This window comes from Marmota marmota, unplaced genomic scaffold (genome assembly GCF_001458135.2).
Source record: "Marmota marmota marmota unplaced genomic scaffold, marMar, whole genome shotgun sequence".
Taxonomy (NCBI): domain Eukaryota; kingdom Metazoa; phylum Chordata; class Mammalia; order Rodentia; family Sciuridae; genus Marmota; species Marmota marmota.
In genome coordinates this window covers 401,914-416,890 of record NW_026000249.1, presented here as the reverse complement: position 1 = coordinate 416,890, position 14,977 = coordinate 401,914, and the positions used below count along the sequence as shown (strand labels likewise).

Genomic DNA, 14,977 nt, shown 5'->3' with positions numbered 1-14,977 from the left:
GGTTTTTTTTTTTTTTTTTTTTTTTTTTTTTTTTTTTTTTGCAGTATTGGGGATGGAACCCAGGGCCTCATGCAAGCTAGGCAAGCAAGTGTTCTATCACTGAGCTGAACCCCCCAGTTCAAGTTTCCTGAGGTTTGTAAGGAGCTCAATATGCCATTTGAGTCTACCAGCTCTCAGTTAGCTGCTATCTAAAAGAATTTAAGTTGCTGAGGGTGGCAGAAGATTCAGTCTCAGATAATCATAACCTTTCCAGGAAAATCTCAAGTAATATGCATTATCTGAAAAAAAAATGAGGAGGAAAATGACTATAGGAGGGAAGAGAAGCAAAGGGCAACTTTCAAGAGGCTTTTCTACTGTGGGCATAAAGAAATAGAACAGCAGCCAAACTGTAACTTTCCACAGCTTGCAGGAAATATATGCAAAGACATATGGGGAGGGACGACCTCTTCAGCAGAAACAAAATCCGGATGAGGCTGATTTCTTGCAATCCATCTGGAAAAGTTATTTAGGCTATGCTGAACATAGGCAAACATTTCTTTGCTTAAGAACTGTGCTTTTAAAATAAAATTTCACAACAATGCAAATGGTTACGTTTATTTTTGAGCTATGAATCTAGAAGAATATTGGCATATATTGAAAACTACAATTTCCTTCCTTATATCCAAACTCTGGGTGTAGACATTTGGGGTCCACTTCAGCCAGGTCAAGAGAGGCACATCTGTCTGTCTGTTCTGAAAGTCAAAAGCACTAGAATGATTTCTTCAACAACTGATCACTCACATATTCTCCATGGGGGAAGACAAAATGGCTGTGCCTTTAAAACAGTGTGCCTTGTCTACCATGCTGCTGGCCTGGAATAGAGCCAGTCATCCACAGGGAGTATCTTTAGCATGTTAGGTTTACTTGAAGAAACAGACTTCCTGCCTAAGACTAAACACAGATGTATTGAGGTTTGATGCACCTTCTCTTTATCCATGCCAAACAGCTGAGCAACTGGTTGGAACCCTATTCCTGTGAGGGCCATCATTCCTATTCTGGGTATTAAAGGAAAAGCAATTTCCAGAAAGGCTTTTCTTTGAAATATCATTTTAGTGAAATTAAATACATGGAAGAAAAGCAAGGTCATCATTAAGGTTTGCAGAAAAAAAAAAAACTTTTCCAAGTTCTTTTTTAAAGAGAACTGAGAGCCACTTAAAATTGGCAAGGATTTTTTTCTTTTTTTTCCCTACAGGTCAACTACCTGTTTTATTGATTTTCATTTTTGATGGGTAATACGTTTTATGGCCCACATATAATCTGTCACAAATGCCTTTAAAAGATTTAAAATATATGTCCCCATGCCCTGATAGTGAAGAAATAAAAGTAAAATCCTCAATTAAGCAATCAGGTTTCATATTTATTATGTGTTTTCCAATTTCTATTCCATAAACAGTTCTAAATATAAATAATTTTCCCCTTACAATTTCTGCCTGAACACCTTGTCTGTTACAACCCTAGAAAATTAAACCGTGAATAGAAACCTGCATTTATGCTGCAGAAATGACTCAGACCTTCACAATTCACATGAAAATCTTAAAAGGATCTGCATTTTTCTAGGAAAAATACACTTAATATTTTTTTAAAAAATATATTTTTTAGTTGTAGTTGAACACAATAACTTTTTAAAAAAATTTATTTTTATGTGGTGCTGAAGATTGAACACAGGGTCTCTCACGTGCTAGGTTGAGTGCTCGACTGCTGAGCCACATAACCCTAGCCCCACACTTAATATTTTTTAAAAATATTTTTATTAATTGTTGATGGACCTTTATTTTTTTTATTTATATGCAGTGCTGAGAATTGAACTCAGTGCCTCACACATGCCAGGCAAGCGCTCTACCACTGAGCCACAATTTCAGCCCCCACTTCTAATATTAAGAAGTTTTGAGGCATATCAAGAGTAATCAATCTCTAATTATGCGAATACCTAAAACCTGCAATCTACTGTATAATTTCTCATCTTTCTAAAATCCTGCTGCTTTCTGGAATAGCAAACAAAACTCCAGGCAACCCACAATTCCAGTTAATGGTGATGAGTTATGATGGATCCTAATCCCACATTCCATGACATGGTGTCAACTTAGAGCATCATGCCTTCAGATTTAATTGTAACTACATATTCAATACTTCTTACATTTTTCTCTTGGCTTTCTTTTTGTAAATATCTAAATGAAAGCAAAGGTTAAAGAAAACCTCAGGGGCTGGGGATGTGGCTCAAACGGTAGCGCGCTCGCCTGGCATGCGTGTGGCCCCGGTTTGATCCTCAGCACCACATACAAACAAAGATGTTGTGTCCGCTGAAAACTAAAATAAATAAATAAATATTAAAAATTTCTCTCTCTCTCTCTCTCTTAAAAAAAATTAAAAAAAAAAGAAAACCTCAGCTGAGATCTAAGTTAGATGTAAGATGAAATCACTTCAGTTGACTGAACGAAGTATTGATAAATCAGTGTCCATTCCACTTTTTTTGTTTTGTTTTGTTTTTGGTACGAGGGATTAAACCACTTAACCACTAATCCACATCCCCAGCCCTCGTTATATTTTGTTTAGAAAAAGGGTCTCCCTAAGTTGCTTAGGGCCTCTCTAAGTTGCTGAGGCTGGATTTGAACTCAAAATCGTCCTGCCTCAGCCTCTTAAGCTGCTGGTATTACAGACATGTGCCACTGTGCCTGGCTTCCACTTAACTCTATGTGGAAAATTTGACAATTCTGCATCTAGAACATATGGTGCAAGAATGTTCTACCAATACACCAAAATCCAGCCTTGTCCCCACCTTCCCTGCTCTAACAGCTTCTCCCCTTGGAAAGCAAGATCTTCTGAAAGCAACTTCCTAAAAAAAAAAAAAANTGAAAGTACAAAAATCCCCGCTCTCTCCTTTTCTACAGAGGAGCGTCCCGCTACTTACTTGCGGATTCCCACTTACCTGGGAACTTACTGGTGCACCACCCTGACTGCTGAAAGTTCTGGATCCTGGGTTCGAGGAATATGTTCCCCATACGGGCCACCAACTGTCGCGACCCCTCGCCGGCAAGGGAAAACACGACACAGGATTCTTCTTTCAGCAGTTTATTCAGGCCTTGAGTCATGTATCATCTTCTAGCGCCCGCGCCCGCCACGCCCAAGCACAGCTTAATAAAGCCCCCCCGCATCCCAATCCTAAGCCGCCACGTGGATCTCTCTCATAGGGTGGTAAGGGATTGCGCACCAACTCTCCATAAAAGGAGTTGTTTATCACAGGCCACAGTGGAAGCCAACGCCATCTTCTAATGGCGGCCACGGTCTATAAGAATAGCTTACCACAGGCAAGAAAGGTCTTGGCTCTTGCCACTGGTGGGAGGTGGAGTTGGAGGTCAGGTGCCCCTCCTGTTTCCCTCACCTTTGATAATCACGCCCACGAAGAGCTGGGGAAAGATTTTTTAGTTTTCCCAGCTGTATGGATATGGTGGACTGAGGGTCACACACCTGTTGTCATTGATTTTGCTGATGACATCAGTTCTCTGCCATGGTGGACCCCAGTCTCCTTGCCATGTCCAATGGGAAGGGTGGGTCTGGTCTGTTTCTCCTAAGCCCCAGCCTCAGATCCCGGTGCGCTGGCCCATGGATGCGCGGCAGGTCACCATAGCACTGAGTCGCGTCTGGCTGCGGTGGGTTGTCCATCAACCAGCCAGTACCTCCACGCATGGGGTGGCCCAGATTCATCTGGGCCCTAGCATGCCGCACCCTCTGAGATGCTCAAACTCCTCGCCTAGGTTTCACAGAAGCCCAACTTCGCTGGATGTTCCTGACAAGACAGCATCTGGCCTTTCTGAACTCGCTCTCTGCCTCAGCTGAGGAGGTCAGGGGAGAGCACCTTTCCAACCGCTGCCATATTGAATCTGATCGAGAATAGAGATTTTAAAGACAAAAAAAGCACAACATAAAAAAATGGCAGAATTTAAGCCAATAATTTTAAATAAAGTATAATATAACAAAATTTTCCTATTTTTGTTAGAAAATATCAACATTTGGATGAAAATGGTATTAATTTTTAAATCATGACACATTTGCCTTTCAAAATACAGAGAAGACAAACTAGTGAATTTATAAACCCATTTTCAAGATTATGGTCTTTTGCCTTTACAGTCTCAGCCCTGCCTTCTACTCCATCTGATTTATTTAAAATACACTAAAACAAATCATTGCCTTGCAGGTCTGGGGAATTTTGATTTCTTTAAATCTCACTACAATTTGCCTGGGGCCAAACTTCAATTGTCCTGTTTTTCAGTAAAAACGAAAAGTTGCTGTGCAGTGGCACACATTCATAATCCCAGATATTCAATAGGTTGAATCAAAGTATCATGTGTTCAAGGCCAGCCTCAGCAACAAGGCCAGCAGCAACAACCTTCTCTAAAAGTTGCCGCAGCCTGGCTGGCTGGGCAAAATAACCAGGGGGTGACGAACAATTTGTGTAGATTGATACAGCAGGAGTGGAAGCCTTTTATTGCAGGACAGGAGCAGTATTTATACATTCCACACAGCTTATCTAATTAGCATAAACTAGATACAGCAGTCAACCAATCAGGAATCTCCACACTTAATGGCTCGCTTTTGTTACTTCTCAAACCACTCCTTCTGGCATTTTGCCAGGCACCATCCAGACTTGTTTACGAACTCTAACATTTCCCTGGCAAAATGCCAGGTGTTATTTTGACTTGTTTACAGACTCTAACAAAAAGTAGGAAAAGGTCTAGGAATGTAGCTCAATAACAGAACATACCTGCAACCTCCACAAAACAAAAACCTGAAAAGATGGAGGAAACTACATGATTCAGGGCATCAATAAGGTGTCAAGGGAATCTGATGCACCAAGTTCTATGACTATGAAGCTATGACAACCATAAGCTCAGGAGTTCCCAAAGCATCACTGGAGGCTAGGAGGCCCCCTGTATGCAGACCTGTAACTAATTAACCAACCCAGACATCTGGGACCATGCAGCAGGACCCATTAACTAACTCAGTCAATTATTTCAGTTTTTTAAGGACATATCAACTTCTGGTGTCATGCATGAGTCCATCACCAGGTGGCAGTATATAAATATAGAAAAGCAAATATGTCCTAGTCTAAGATGGCACCATTACAATGTTGGCCACAGAGTGGGAAGAAAGCAAAGAAATAAACATCAGAAATTAAGTTCTTCTTCACATTCTGTCCTCTCTAGCCTATGGGGCCTTTGGGTTTTGTGTGGATTTTCTGACATTCTTGAATCTCAACATTTAAAGACAAGTTGGTAGATGGGGGAATGAAAAGAAGGTTAAAGGAATGACAAATATATGATTCAATTGATATTTAATTTTTTGAATGAAAAGAATAAACAGGGAGCAATGAATCTGTGATTATAAAGAACAAAATAAATTAAAATAATCTCTGCGTGAATTACAAAAACAATATATGTGGAGATATAAAAGTATATATTTACAAACACATAGATACCAAAGCAACAGGGATGCCAAACAGCCATGGGCAAGCTCCAGAACCTACTGGCCTCTGGTTGAACACACAAATATTGGGATACTACTATTTTTAGAAAGGACAATTTTCCTTTCAACCTATCAATCTAAAAGTCAAACTATTTCACAGGTAACAGATATGTTGAATGAAGAACCTAAAAAATAATCTCTTTAAGGACAGAGAAGGTCACACAGGTAGCAGTCAACAGTGAAGGAAACAAAATGAAGAGAAGCCTGATCTCCAGGTAGCAAGTCTGAAGGTATTTCCAATACTCCTCATTAATTTTGTATTCCAGTTTTAGTTGTACATTTTGTTGCATAATAATAGTACATTTCTAGGGTTTCTCAGCCTCTGCACTATTGACAGTTTGGGTTGGATTATTCTCTCTGGATGCATCCCTGTGTGCAGTAGGATTTTTTAGCAGCACCCCTACCTCTATCCACGAGATGGCAATAGAAGCCTCCACCAAGAAATTTCTCCCACAGGGATTTTACCAAATGTCCCCCAGGGCAGAGGGCAAAAATACCCTGATTGAGATCCACTATGTTATATGAATTGTCTAGTGTTTGCCTAAATGGATATCTAAAATATTTTTGCCACAGAGTGAAAAGGAAATCTAAAGAAGTCAGGATAAGAAATTAAAAGTTAAATGTAAGTAAAACTTTATAAAATGGGCTGAACTTCAGGAATAGAAAAACTTGTTCTTGATCCTGCTTAAAACCTAAGGAAATTAAAGATGCTGGAGCTTGGCTTTAAAAAGCACATGAAATCAATATTGTCTTCAACAGGCACCAAAGAGGAGTCAAACTAACACAACTGAGCAGATGAAGCTTTACCTAGCTAGATCACCAGAAAATAGAATCGGTAGAAAAAAATGAATGCTTACTAGCATGTCTTTGAAATTATACCATTATTTTCATTTCCACAATTGAAAGAATTTCATCTTTGAATACTATGAGAACTAGGATAAAGAGATGAAGTCAAAGTGACAAAGGGAGTAGGCTTCCCACTAGACTACAAGACACTAGTTCACACACTGGTTGAGGTGGGCTCACACACCGTATGCTCTACCTTGGCACATGAGCTGCAGAACTCATTGAGGCCTTGGTACCTCTCTATTCACTTCCAAATGTGTGAGACTGTGTGGTTCTGACCCTTATTTTCAACAATTAAATATATTCTTAAAACAAGCCAAATACCTGGCAAAGACTACTTTGTCAATGTTAATTATCTTTCCCTACAGCAGGTCTGTACCCTTCTAACCCTATCAATGTTTGTAAACTTATACCTCACCAGGGACTTAAAAGCCACCAGCCACTGCAATATCATCCCTGAGTTTCTAATCTTGCTTCTCAGGAGAAGCATCACCACTTACTTGTATTGGTGGGAGCCCCAACCAGTTGGGGTCCACGCTCACGAGGTCCTTCCCCATCCCCAGAGAATCCGTGCGGTTGAAGTAATGCAGTGCCCTGCAAATCTTCATCCCCCAAAGCAGAGGCCTGTGCTCGCAGTCTGTCTAGGGCACCCAGGCCTGGCACTTCAAAACCATCCGCTAACTGCGCCAGAGGAGAGTCCCGCGAGGCCGGGAGAAAAGGTGTGTCCAGGGGCGAGCTGGGGGGCGACAGAGAGGACAGGGAAGAGCGGGAGGACAGTGATGCCAGCGACTGGGGCGTGTCCAGGGACCGCCTCTGCTTGTGGAAGCCCGGGTGGCCTGGAGGGTCTGAGAAGGGGACATCACGTCCCAGGGAGTCAAAAGGAATCAGATCGAAGTGTAGAAGCTGGCCGCACTCAGCATCGGCCTTCTCGTACTGAGGGAGGCCATAGATGTCGGTGAAGCTGACTGAGCTCAGCGAACCGCGGCTGGAGGCCAGTGATCCCCGGCTGGAGGCCAGGGACCCGCGGCTGCTCCCAGAGGACACTGTCAGGGTGCTGGCAGACAGGCTGAAAGGAGAGAGAAACTATCTTAGAGACGCACATAGCTGTTCCCACGGCCAAGCAGCACAACTAGGCTGCTGCACCTGGGAACAGCGAATCCCAGCCTAGCCCTAACCCCTGGGAGTATTTGAGCAGACTTTCATTGATACCTCCTTTGTTCTTTTGAATGACACTAGAGGGCAGTGAGCAACAACAAAGACTCGTGCCTGAGTTGGAGTCCTCCCCACAGTCACTAGCTGGCTGCACGCTAAGTTACTGAACCTCTTTGAGCCTCCCACTTGCTGGCTGGGGTTGAGGCAGTCACAGGTCCTATCTCATGACACTGTTAGGAGGAATAACTAAGAAAGTAATTCAAATAAAGTTCTTAACATTATGCCTCACAATACAGTATGTGCTTGAAAAGGTGGTTGAGCATCCAAATATTTAAATATGAATATTTAAAATATTCATATCCATCAGGTGCAGCAGGGCATGCCTGTAATCCCAGCAACTCCAGAGGGTGAGGCAAGAGGATCGCAATTTTGAAGCCAGCCTGAGAACATAGCAAGGCCCTAAGCAACCTATCAATACCCTGTCTCAAAATAAAAAGGGCTGGGGATGTAGCTTAGTGGTAAAGTGCCTCTGGGTTCAATTCCTAGTACAAAAAAATATATATATATCGTTTTTTAAAACTCCCAAAATAAAAATGTCTATGTGCATATATGAACACTTCTAAGGCTGTTAGATTACAAAAGGCTTCAATAAACTTGACATCAGATTTGTTATTTATTATGAAACCAAATTTTTACTCATTTCCCTCGAGTCATATGTTAGCAGATTATCTTAAAAATATAACATATCTATCTACATCTCTGTTCTCTTTTACACCACTTTAGGTTCCAAGCTTCAGTAGGAGAAAAATACAAGCTAACGGGAATTAATAAAGTTCATGTACATGTCACTGTAACACGATAATTAAGTATAGTTTTCTCTTCTAAAGGAACCTACCTTTTTAACTGGGACTGGAGATAAGATGTTAAGCGGGTAGCTTCTTCCAGCTGCATAAGTAGACAATTTCTTTTTTCTTGAAGTAGAATCCTGCAGGTAAGAAAATAGTCTATTGGAGGATTTGAAAAATAGGAAGTATATTTTTATAACAAGAAATTCAACTATAAAATTCCCCACAAATGAGTTACATTGGAATGACTATCAGTTCTAAAAGCATCTAGGTCTTAAATGCCAAGACAATAAAATCTGGGGTTTGTTGGAAAAATACATCCCTGACATTCTGAGCAGTGCCTGGTACATTGCAGACACTTGATCTGTATGTGGACAGGGCAGCAGATGAACAGGAAAATGAGTGGGAGCATAGATGGGTAGACAGATGAGTAAGTAGATGAGTGGGTGGGTGGATAGGTGGATAGGCAGGTCAGAGCATGGATGGTCATATGAAGAGTGGATGGGGTAAGTGGATGGATAGGAGGATGGGTGGGTAGAAGAACAGACGGAAGGGAGACTAGAGTAGAACTGGCCCAAAGGCAGATCATGTGTTAATCTGCTAGAATTCCTTAGAACAAATTCAATTTCCTCATTCTAGGCCCCTTTCTAGGCAAAAACAATGTCAAGCTCCATTGATTGACATGGGCTACAACATTTCCTACTCAATCAAATACCTTAATAACTAGAGCCACTATAAACCAATTTTAAAGCTGAATAGCATAAATTCAAGCCAATGGTTTTAAAGTGTGGTCCACAGACCCCAGGGTATCCCCAAGAATCCATCAGGGATTCTAAGAGTTCCCCTCTTTCCTAACTATATATCCATGTGCAGTCAGATCTTCATATGCTCACCACAAGTGATATATGATAACAGATCAAATGCCTGAGCAGCTGCCTTCTGGAAAGCCAGATGCTAAAGAGGTTTATAGAAATATAGAATAAATATAATACTTCTCACTCTGTTTCAAAAAATTCTCAAAATGCTATTTATGCATAAAAATTGTTATTATATTTAAAATTTTCACAATTCTAATTTCTAAAGCAGTAAATATCGACTGATTTAGAATAATTCTTTTAACAAAAGTTCATTGGGATCCTTAGTAATTTTAACAGTAGAAGGAGGTCCTGGAACCCAAAAGTTTGAAAACAGCTATAATAAACTCTTCCAGTTGTAATGTTTAAAAAAGAATTTTGCTTGTCTAAAATTTTTAATTTTTAAGAAGAACATTTCAATTTATTACTTTTACAAACAAAAATAACTTTTAAAAAGTAATGCTGACATTCTACTGGGTATATTTTTCATGTTATGCCAAAAGAGATATATGAGCACATAAGAAAGCACAATGTTCTTGAGCACTTATAATAATGCTGGTCATATCAAGAGAAGCAAGGCCAAGTACAGAAAGAACATATTATATGTTGTATCTCAATGACTGCTCACTTGATCCTATTCCCATTTTATAGATGAGGAAACTGATACTCAAGGAATGAAAGTAATTTGCCTGTGCTATGCAAGTTTAAGGTTTGGTCAAGTCAGCTTGAACCTAAGTCAAGGCACTTTACTGAGACTCTGCACTGCCCCTACTTCCTATCATTCAATTCTGTTGTTATGTATGGCAAGAAAGAGAGAATTCCTTTACTCATGAAAGATTTTCCTATTTAATGTTACACTTAAATTCCTACCTAAGGCTTAGCAAAGGAAATAACTTCAAAAAACCATCTTTAATTTCTTTTTTCAGAAGATGTAGAGAGTGAAGAGTCAAAAAGGGGAAGTTTAAATTATGCCCCTCACTGGGCTTTCAAGCTATAACTTGGAACTCTCTATACTGATGACACTGTAGCTGAGACAAGGCAAAGGCCAGGCCCCAGTCATACAGCTACCACAACTCAGCCTTAAGACACAAACCTTGGTTCCTTGTGCCCAGATCCATACTGGGTCTCCTTCTACTGCCCCTCAGTCTGTGCTAGAGGAAGTCTCCCAGCATGGGTCCCACACTTCCAGTCTTCAAGCACAGCTCAATAAAGGGAGGCAACACTGAGAAATGTGTCTGCATCCACTCGGCACAAAATATCAAAGAGCAGCAGCAGCTCTCTTGGGGCATTGACCTCATCTTACAATGCAGTGGATAGAATAGACAAAGCACATGGGAGGAAAGAGCTCAGCACATGTGTACGTTCCTCTTTAGCCAAGGTCATGCCCTTGGATCAATTCAGTTCCAGTTGAGGGTTCTGAGTCCCAGAACTTAACACCCAGCCTGGTCCCATAAGAAACTGCCATCTGGGTGAAAGCTGGTCCAGTTTGGGTGTTGCAGCCCTTGAGGCATCAGGGTAACACTGACTCTAGGGAATTCCAGGAATTTGTACTCTGGGACCACAGTACTCACACATGCCGAATTTCCACAGTCAAGGGTGCATGGGTGGGCTTCCTGAGAATCAGGAAGCACTGTGGGACCAAATCTACCATCCTTAGTCAAGAATGAACAAGAACGCCAGGCCCTTCTATCCAGAACACACACAGGAGAATACCAAGGGTAAAATGGAAGGCAGTGTTTAACTAAAAATGTGCAGAAACACAGCAGCACAGAAGAAAACTTCAGTTGCCTTGCTCCTTTTAAGATTCAGACTCAACTCAGTTTGAGTGGGATGATATAGGGTGCCATCATCCCAGGCAGATCAAAATTCTCTCTGCCTGTTACCAGGAGTTGAACTTCCCAAACACCATTCCTTTTCTTCAATGCTGCCATGGGTCCTGAATACCATAATGCACACTCACGTATCCAAAAGATTAATAATGAGAATCAAACATAAAGATTGCCCAACACATACAAAGAACAGTCATAAGATGTGATAAAATATTAGTTGTGGGTACATCTGAATAGATCAAATAATTTAAGTGACTTAAACTCTAGGTAGAGAATGCTCATGCTCAGAGCAATACAGAATAAGGTCATGTTGATACACTGAGTTTTAGGGAGCTAGTATATTAACAATTGGGGGATGGGCTTTCCAAAACTCAGCAGATAGCCACAGATAAACTGCAGACAGCTGTTAAATGTGGAAAGCAGACCAAGCCTTCAACACAATCTGTGATTGCAGGCGGCAAATGGAAACCAGAAGACATGGCATATGATGAAAGGCCAAACAACTTGGCACTGAAGAATACAAAAGACTCTGGCTTCATGTATCCTATGCTTGAAAGAGTCTCAAGACCAACCTAGGAAAGGTATGGTTAGAAATGGACCCATGATAGGCTGTTGACTTCCTACTAAAAAAGAAAGAGCAGGCTGCCTTGGCCAGAAATGAAAGTCAGAGATAAAAGCAGTAGGTAGACTTCCACAGTGCTACAGGGGCCAGTTCTCTGGAGCAAGAGAGCCACTTTATTCCAAAGCTGTACCACCATCTGTCTCCCCATCTTCCTGCTGGTGCCCCAAGCCAGCACAGGGTACTGTCCCACAAATATAGGTGAAAGCACCGGGAATCTACTCTAGGAAGGGCTCCATATAGGTGCTGCATCACCTGTCTTCCCTTTTCTCCATTATCTCCCATTTCTAAGGGGCTCAGGGAGCCTTGGGAAGAGCTATTACCTCTCATGACATGGAAAGCACATGTTCCCATCTCCCCTTGACTTAGCAAGGAAATGTCTCAGTAGCTGCTCTCAGTATAGATTGAGCATCCCTAATCTGAAAATCCAAAAATTCTCCAAACTCCCAAACTCTTTTCAAATATTTGATGCTCAAATAGTTTCAGATTTTAAAGCACTTCAGATTTTAGACTTTCAAATGAGGGATGGTCAACCAGTACAGTCTATGCAAATATTCCAAAATCTGAAAAACTTCAAAATGGGAAACATTTTTGTGCTCAAGCATTTTGGATAAGGGATATTCAGCCTGTACTAATCAAGAACATGCTGAAGCCATATATATGCTATCTAATTAAGATTTTCCAGTTGGTTCTTCACTGGAATCTGGTCCCACCTGCCCCTGAACTTCTGGAGACCAGCCCACCTTTCTGTTGCTCCTTGTGCAGATGTGGCGCGCGCACGCTGGATCTCTTCTTCCAAGCGTCTCTTCTCCTCCTCCAGCCTGGCCACATCTTCAGCCGACCTCCGCTGCTGAATGATGAGCTGCAGTTCTTGAAGCAGGGCCTCCTTCTCTTTGATGAGCTGCAGCCGGTCCCTGTCGGCCTCAGCCATGCCTGGCCATGACTCATTAGCAAGCTGGGCCAGCTGCTGCTGAATGTTTGCGACCCTGAGAGAGGGGAGCCCAGGAAGATGTCAATGAACTTAAAAAAATCACCTTTATACATTCTCTGCACCATGACTGATTCTGTAAACTCACTTTGTTAAGTAAATAGTAAAGTAATGCCACCTACCTTAAACTTAAGAGTGTCTGGGAATGATGGGTCATAAAAATAGTGCAAAAGTCCTTTGTATAATCTACCCTGTCCAAGATTCATACTTGCTTCAAACAGTTGACAAAAAGTCCACCAGTCCTCAACATGACCACACTAGTTTTTTTCCCCAGATCCCTGGTTCCTGCAAGATGATGTCCCAGAGTAGAGGAAAGCTGCTCACTTCTCCCCACCCCACTATCATCAGTAGCTGAACACTAGGCTGGATACTGAGAGAATCTTCTGTCTTTCTTTCCCATTGGCCATGCTTAAGCACTAATATCCATTGGGGGTCAAAAAACAAAACAAACAAAATATAGGAGAGAACAGCCAAAACCCATGCCCACATATGCTGGTTGTATGTGCTACTTCCTGCACCTGAGACCTCAACCAGATGTGAACACACAACACCCTGCTGAGAGCAGATGCTCAACAAAAGCTCAAGCATTAAACAGTGGGCAAGCATGCCAGCAAATATATGAGAGAATGAGAGGCATCCCCATGAATGTAGAAATTGGCATGTGATCATCTGGCTAGATGCAAACCAGTCAATCTCACCAAAGGTGTCAGTGTGACAATCCTTAGGGTATAAAAACAGAGAATCTTGTCACTTTCCATGCCCTTGAATCTTCAGTGCTTGCCTGGCAAACAGATTGCATCATACTTTGTGTCCTGCAGTGGTATCTAATGCTGATTAAGTGAAACAGACATAGCTCATATTTGTAAATCACCCTTTAAAATAGTAGTATGTTTTAAGCCCCTCAAGTAAGGCTGCCTGTTTCCAGCCAGAAACTAGTTATGCCAGACCCAACCTGAACCCAATGATTTGGAGGATCGAGTTTGGTACACATACCTAAAAACATGCAAAGACTTCTTTAAGATGAGAGAGTACTATGAAAACAATTAAGTGGCAGGTACATATATCTCTGAGGCAGCAATTCTCAAAGTGGGGTCCCAGGACCAGCAGCTTCAGAATTTCCTGGGAACTTGTTACCAATGCAAATCTCAGAACCCAGCCCCACATGAGGAATCTGACACTTTGGGAATGGGTCCTGCCAATCTGGGGTCTGTCAAGCCCTCCAGGTGTTTTTGATGCTTGCTCAAGGTGGACACCCACTGCTCCAAGACAAAGCTGCCTCCTCTGCAGCCCTGCCTCGTCTGGGGGTTGCTAACTGGCCTGTTTTAAGCATTTGCATTAGGCACTGATGGGATCATCCTCACTAAACTTGGGATGGCAGACATGGGGCAGGAGCATTGCCAAGACTACTTACCTCCTGTGCCCAGGATGCACAGCACTAACCAAATCTGGCTTCCTGCCTGTTGGGCCCAGCCCTCAGAGTCCTTCTCAACACCACATTCCACACAGATACAACCAATTGACTGAAGTTGGCCCATACACTAAAACTCATTGTCAAGTACTATGCCAGGTCAGGCTTTGCATGATCTAGACATGAGCACAAGGACCCATCTTCCTGGCTGGAGGATCATACATGATATGCTCTTTCTCCAGGTACCAAATCAATCCAAACATGGAAAGGAAAGGGTATACAGGTTAGGGCTCAAACGCATACATCTAACTCAAGCCCATTTCTCCAAGAAGGCAAAGAAACTAGTTGAGTGTCAGTAGCTTCCTTAGACAATTTTTCTAACTTAAAACTAATTTCCTGAAAATGTGTTGAAAAATGATAACAAATCATGTCACTGAAAAAAAAATGATGACAGAGGCAGCCCAACAGGGTTAGGAATAAAACTGGGCTTAAGCATCCACCTATGTCTAATTAGAGTAATTAAAATTTATGACAGTCACATAACTGAAGCCCAAGAAATATACACTCTAATCAGACTCATATGAGACACACCAAATGAAATTTCTGGAACATTCTACTGTAGATAAGTCAAAAATAAAAAATAAATATAACTGATTTGGAGAACAATGAGAAAATCTACTGTGTCCCATAGTTTTTTTTTTTTTCATTTCAATTTATCTGATCCATAGGAAAGCCTATTTGAGCCTAGCTAAAGCTTGCCAGATCTAATTATCATACATATAATATAAACAGACATTTTCAAAACACTCCTTTTGACTTTTATGAGGTGTTTTGTTGTGGGGTTTTTTTTCTATTCTTTTTTTTTTTTTTTTTTTTTTTT

General features: G+C 41.4%; 1 protein-coding gene across 1 annotated transcript in view; it reads right to left on the bottom strand.

Moving 5' to 3' along the window:
- The window catches only part of LOC107144122 (protein WWC3-like), a 117,809-nt gene that overhangs the window by 21,925 nt on the left and 80,907 nt on the right, over positions 1 to 14,977 (bottom strand). Inside the window, exons 9-12 of the mRNA XM_015487957.1 lie at positions 12,445 to 12,687; positions 8,450 to 8,539; positions 6,896 to 7,468; positions 3,565 to 3,745 (exon numbers count right to left, since the gene is read on the bottom strand). Of these exons, the coding sequence (XP_015343443.1) occupies positions 3,565 to 3,745; positions 6,896 to 7,468; positions 8,450 to 8,539; positions 12,445 to 12,687 (1,087 nt within the window). The remainder of the gene's footprint in view (positions 1 to 3,564; positions 3,746 to 6,895; positions 7,469 to 8,449; positions 8,540 to 12,444; positions 12,688 to 14,977) is intronic.